The sequence below is a fragment of the Buteo buteo genome, chromosome 10, assembly GCF_964188355.1.
Source record: "Buteo buteo chromosome 10, bButBut1.hap1.1, whole genome shotgun sequence".
NCBI classification, from domain to species: domain Eukaryota; kingdom Metazoa; phylum Chordata; class Aves; order Accipitriformes; family Accipitridae; genus Buteo; species Buteo buteo.
The window spans coordinates 2,137,620-2,143,712 of NC_134180.1; the positions used below are offsets into that span (position 1 = coordinate 2,137,620).

The window sequence follows — 6,093 nt, forward strand, 5'->3', positions numbered from 1 at the left end:
GCCCGTGGGAAGCCGCAGGGTCCCGGCACCGCAGGAAGCCGCCGGCCCGGGACAGTCAATAGCCGGAAGGCGGCGGCGGCGGCGGGACCCCCCGCTCCCGGTCCGGGCCCCGGCCCCGGCGCCACTTCCCCTTCCCGGGTCAGCGGCCGCTCCCCTCCGCCTTCGCCTCCCGCTCCCGCCGACCCCCCCCCGGTAGAATCCTCCGGCGGGGCCCCGCACCTGCTGCGGGACCGGGACCGGGACCGGGGGGGACACGGAGGCGGGGAGGGGGGGGGGTGACCGGTGGCGGCGGGGCACGTGCGGGAGGGGGCGCCCGGGGACTGGTTTTTTTTTGGATTTTTTTTTGGGGGGGGGGGGGGGAGGCGGAGCCGGTTTGGGGGGGGGGGCGGGTCCTGGGAGCCGATTAAGCGGCGGGAGCCGGGGCGGCCGCAGCCGCGATCGCATCATCCCCCGCGGGGCAGCACCGGCACCGGCACCGGCTCCAGCGCCCCCGGCCCGGTGAGTGTCCGCGGGGAGGGCGGGGGCGGTTCGGGAGGGGATTCGGTCCTTCGGTGCCGGGGAGCGGGGGTGGCCCCGGGCCCGTGTCCCGTCGTGTCCCGTCCCGTGTGTGTGTCCCCCCCCCCTTCTTTCCCCGTGCCCCCGGACACGCCGTGGGCGGCAGGGTCAGCCCGCGTCCCCGTGTACCCCCCGGTAGCCCGGGGTGCGGGGACAGCCCTGTCCCCAAATGTCCCGCACCCCCGTTGGGGGGGGGGGACAGCCCTTGTCCCCGCGTCCCCGGTGTCACCCCAGGGTACAGGGACACCCCCGGTGCCCACGTCCCCTGCCAACCCAGGGAGCGGGGACACCCCCGGTGCCCACGTCCCCTGCATCCCAAGGAGCGGGGACAGCCCTGTCCCCGTGTCCCCTGGGAACATCCCTAATCCCCCATTCCCTCCTGTGCCCCCTGCCACCCCCAGGAAGGGGACAGCAGGGACACCCTCCTGCCTGTCCCGAGCAGGATGGGGACCCTGCACCCTCCAGGCTTGCTGGGGGCTCGGGGAGGTCCTGGGGCCCGGGGGGCCTCGGGGAGGGGGGACAATCACCCCCCCTTACTCCCCGCCTGTCCCAGGGGTAGCGGCCGGTGCCGGGGCACGCGTGGGAAGGGGCCACGGTGGCGGCCCCACCGCCACCGGCACGGTGGGAGGCCGTGGGGCAGAGAGCCAAGGGTCCCCACCGGCGGCACAGCCTGGTAGGGAGCAGTGCCGGAGTCGTGTCCCGGCAGGGTGGGGGGTCCGGGATGGGGGGGGACCCTGGCGTGCCAGGCCTGCGGGGCTGACACCCATTTCCTCCTATTCCAGCTCCAGGAACAATGGCAGAGACATTCCTTGTGGAGAGCCCCGACGTCACGTACAGCAAAGACTTCATCGAGGCCAAGTACACGTACAGCACCGTGCACGTCTGCAAGGAGAACGGCGTCACCAAGGTACGGGCAGGGGGCTGGCGTTGGGGGGGGGGGGCTCGGTGGTGGCTCTGCTCGTCCCCATGTGTCCCCTGCCTCTGTCCCGCAGGTGCGACCATGCTCGACCCGCTTCACCTTCCGAACAGGGCGGCAGGTCCCTCGCCTAGGGGTGATGTTGGTGGGTTGGGGGGGCAACAACGGCACGACGGTGACAGCGGCCGTGCTGGCCAACAAGCTGGGGCTGTCCTGGATGACCAAGACGGGGCGCAAGGTGCGTGTCCCCGGTGGGACCCCAGCGAGGTCCCAGGACCCAGGTATCCCACACAGATGGGGTGATGGAGCTTAGCTGCTCCCGTCTGCACCTGGGTCCTGCACCCCAATCTCCTCCCTGCCCCTGTGGAAGTGATCTGCAGCCCCAGCTCCCTGGTTTAGGGGTGCTGGGACCCCCCCCCGCCCCGTGCTGGCAGCTCATCCTTGTGTTCTCCATCCCAGAAAGCCAACTACTACGGCTCCCTTCTCCAAGCCTCCACCGTCTGCCTGGGCACCGGCCCCACCGGTGACGTCTACGTGCCTTTCCGGGACCTGCTGCCCATGGTGCACCCCAACGACATCGTCTTTGATGGTAAGTGGCACACGGGGGAAACCCCGCAATGGGGCCAGGGGGATCCCTGAGCGGTTGGGTCACTCCTTGTCCCCCAGGCTGGGACATCTCCTCGCTGAACCTGGCGGAGGCCATGCGGCGGGCGGAGGTGCTGGACTGGCCGCTGCAGGAGCAGCTCTGGCCCCACCTGGAGAAGATGAAGCCCCGACCCTCCATCTACATCCCCGAGTTCATCGCCGCCAACCAGGAGGAGCGGGCGGACAACGTCCTCCGCGGGTCCATGGCTGAGCAGGTCCTGGTGGGATGGTGGCAGTGGGGGGGGACACACGACGACACAGGCAATGGGGGGGATGCCACCACGCTGACGCATCCCTCTCGGTGGTGTCGCAGGTGGAGCAGATCCGCAAGGACATCCGGGACTTCAAGGAGAGCAGCGGGGTGGACAAAGTCATCGTCCTCTGGACGGCCAACACGGAGCGCTTCTGCGACGTCGTGCCGGGGCTCAACGACACCGCTGACAACCTGCTGCGGGCCATCGAGGTCAGGGGACCGGGGAGGGGACCGGGAGGGGGGGCGGGAGGTGACAACACCGCCCCAGCAGTGCTAAGCTGTCCCGTGTCCCTGCAGCGAGGCTTGGAAGTGTCCCCGTCCACGCTCTTTGCCGTGGCCAGCATCCTGGAGGGCTGCGCCTACATCAACGGCTCCCCCCAGAACACCTTCGTGCCGGGCGCGGTGGAGCTGGCCGCCCAGCGCCGCGTCTTCATCTGCGGCGATGACTTCAAGTCGGGTCAGACCAAGCTGAAGTCGGTGCTGGTGGACTTCTTGGTGGGTGCCGGACTCAAGGTACGTGGGGACGGGGTGGCCCTGGGGGGACCTGCCGGTGACGGAGGGGGGTGACTTGCCCGCTACCCCCTGCCCAGACCAAATCCATCGTGAGCTACAACCACCTGGGGAACAACGACGGGAAGAACCTCTCGGCCCCGCAGCAGTTCCGCTCCAAGGAGATCTCCAAGAGCAACGTGGTGGATGACACGGTCCAGGCCAACCCCATCCTCTACGGCCCCCAGGACAAGCCTGACCACTGCGTGAGTTGTGGGCCGGGGGGGGGACACGACACACACGACACGCACAATGACGTGACAGGGGTGACGGGGACGTCGCTTCGCAGGTGGTGATCAAGTACGTGCCCTACGTGGGGGACAGCAAGCGCGCGCTGGACGAGTACACGTCGGAGATCATGATGGGCGGCACCAACACCATCGTCATCCACAACACGTGCGAGGTGCGTGGAGGGGTGACGGGGTGTCTCTGGTGGGGGGTGGGGGGGTGGCACATCCCCAAAGTTGGGTGCCTCACCCTTCCTGCCTCTTGGTGCCCGTAGGACTCGCTGCTGGCCAGCCCCATCATCCTGGACCTGGCCATCCTCACGGAGCTGTGCCAACGCGTCACCTTCTGCACCGAGGCCGACCCCGAGTTCCAGGGTTTCCACAGCATCCTCTCCATCGTCGCCTTCCTCTGCAAGGCCCCGCTGGTGCCCGAGGGCACCCCCGTCGTCAATGCCCTCTTCCGCCAGCGCAGCTGCATCGAGAACATCCTGAGGTACCTCGGGGGTCCCCGTCCTCGTGGGTGCCAGGTCCCACCCACCACGGTGCCCTTGGTGGCACCCGAGGCTTGCAGAGGTGTCCCAGTGCTCGATAGCCAGGGTGCCAACACCAGTGGGTCCCAGTGCCCATGGGTGCCCAGCGCCCATGCATGGGGTGTCCAAATCCAGTAGGTCCTGGTGCCCAACACTGGTGGGTGGTGGTGCTCAGTGCCCGTGGCACCAGTAGGTCCCAGTTCCCATCGCCCGTGGGTCCCCGTGCGCAGCACCGGTGGCTCCCAGTGCCCGATGCCAATGCGTCCTGGTGCGTTGATGCCCAAAGGCGATGGTCCCAGTGCCCGGGGTGTTCAGTGCTGGTGGGTGCTGGTGATGCCCAGCACCAACCGGTCCCAGTGCAGATGGATCCCTGGTTCCCAGTGCCTGGGGTGCCCAATGCCCAGGGGGGTCCTACACCAGCGGCTCCCAGTGCCCAATGCCCATGGGTCCCAGCACCAGTAGGTCCTAGTACCTGATGCCCATGGGGGTGCCCAACACCAACGGGTCCTGGTGCCCAACATGACGGCTCCCAGTACCCGATGCTTGTAGGTCCCAGTGCCCAACACCTGGGGTTCCCAGTGCCAGTGGGTCTCAGCGCCTGATGCCCACGGGTCCCAGTACCCATGGCTCCCAGTGCCCAACGCCAGTGGCTCCCAGTGCCCAACGCCTGGGGTTCCCAGCACCAGTGGCTCCCAATGCCCAGGGTGCCCAACACCGACAGGTCCCAGTCCCCAGCGCTGCTGGTTTCTGGTGCACAGGGTGCCCGGTGCCATCACATCCCCCTTCCCTAGTATTGGGGTGCCCACCCCTGAGCCCCCCCCCCTTTTCCCCCCCCCCTTCTCAGGGCCTGCCTGGGGCTGCCCCCCCAGAACCACATGCTGCTGGAGCACAAGATGCAACGGCCGGTACCCAGCCCGAAGCGCTCCTGCCCCGGGGGGGCCGCCTGCCCCCTCGCCCCCAAGAAGGCATCGGCGGCCGCCCAACTCAACGGGCACCCCTGCCCCGGCACCCCCCGGCCAGGACCCCCCCGGACCCCTCTCCACGTCGACGGGGCCGACTAACGGCAGGCGCCTTTTTGTATTTCATATCGGCTTTTTAGGGGAGGTGGGGGGGTGTGGATTTGGGGTCGGGGGTGGGGGGGGTTGGTCCACGACCTGTGGGTTTCCCCTCCCCTCGCCCCCTCCAAGCGCTCGGTGCTGCCCGGCTCCGATGCCAACTCGAAACTGTGAAGCTTTGTACCCGCCAATAAACCCGGAGCACATCATGTCCCCCCCGCTGCTCCATCTTGCCTGGTTCCTGGGCGCCCCCCCCTCCGGACCCCCCTCCCCCAGCCCTGGGCGAAGCGAGAGCCGAACGCCGGCGCCTTCTGAAAAAAAATCAAATTACATTTATTGATGCAGGGGCGGGGGGTGGGTTTTTTGTTGTTGTTTTGGGGGTTTTTTTCTTTTTTTTTTGTTTTTTTTCTTTTTTTTGTTGGGGTTTTTTTTTGGGGGGGGGTGTCCCCCATTTTGTTTTGATAAGCAACAGGGATTCTAAAGGCTCTGGGGACTAGAAATGGGAGGGGGGGGGGTCCCTACACAGAACGACTATGCCTATGGCGGGCACTACCCCTACGGAAGCCGGGGGCTGCCCCCCACCTCGGCAGGGGGCACGACGGGGCCCCCCCCTGGCATGGGGCTGTACAGGGGAGGGGGCCTGGGTGCACGGTGGCAGTTTGGTGGGGGGGGGGCAGCAGGGGAAGGGTTTGAGGTCTTTTCTGTTATAAAAGAGGAAAAAAAAAATCAGAAAAAAACACACACAAAAAAAATTCCTTCATATTAAAGTTTTACAAGTGGTCCCTGGGGGAAGGGGGGGGCGCGGGGGGGGCCCCGGTCTGGCGCTCGGGGGGGGGGCCGGGGATCACAGTGCTGGCTGAGCACGCAGACGGGGCTGGGGGCCGGGGACCCCCCCCCCGGGGCTGGCTTGCTGCCGGGGGGGGGGCTGCTCTCTGCACTGGGGCCTGCCCTATAGAGCGCTTGGGGGGGGCCGGGTGTCCATGGGGGGGTGTATGGCTTGGCCCCCCCCCCCCTCCCTGCCCCCCCAGCACAGCCTGGGGTACCCCTGGCTTGGGAGGGGGGGTCTGCAGTGGTGGTGGGGGGCTGTGCTGGCGCTATGGCCCCCCCTCCCCTGGGCTTTAGCAGGGCTGGGGTTTGGCTATGGGTGTCGTGTCCCCCCCCCCCGCCACGGGTTTGGGGGGGGATGCCCAGCAGGGAGGGCACTGGGAGAACTGGGAGGGGGTCATGCCCTCCCAGACGGGGGGGGGGGCATTGCTCATTAGCATTTCAGCTAATTGCAGTTAAGTGCATGTGGCCCAGCTGGGCAGCATGCCATGGCGGGGGGGGGCGGGGGGCTGCAGCACCATGAACCTCCCACTCCCCC

The 6,093-nt window shown here is 67.9% G+C and overlaps 1 protein-coding gene across 2 annotated transcripts; it reads left to right on the forward strand.

Moving 5' to 3' along the window:
* Positions 1-362: 362 nt before the first annotated feature.
* ISYNA1 (inositol-3-phosphate synthase 1) lies at positions 363-4,854 on the forward strand. Of its 2 annotated transcripts, XM_075037911.1 has the most exons (11): positions 363-498; positions 1,338-1,462; positions 1,548-1,709; positions 1,931-2,060; positions 2,138-2,331; positions 2,430-2,579; positions 2,667-2,882; positions 2,960-3,124; positions 3,208-3,321; positions 3,421-3,638; positions 4,520-4,854. In XM_075037911.1, exons 2-11 carry the CDS (start codon positions 1,349-1,351, stop codon positions 4,734-4,736), a joined length of 1,680 nt encoding a protein of 559 aa, XP_074894012.1. In that variant the 5' UTR covers positions 363-498; positions 1,338-1,348; the 3' UTR covers positions 4,737-4,854. The 2 variants fall into 2 exon arrangements, with proteins under 2 accessions (XP_074894012.1, XP_074894013.1); XM_075037912.1 differs by lacking the exon at positions 1,548-1,709 and having other exon boundaries at positions 4,520-4,852.
* The last annotated feature ends 1,239 nt before the right edge of the window (positions 4,855-6,093 follow it).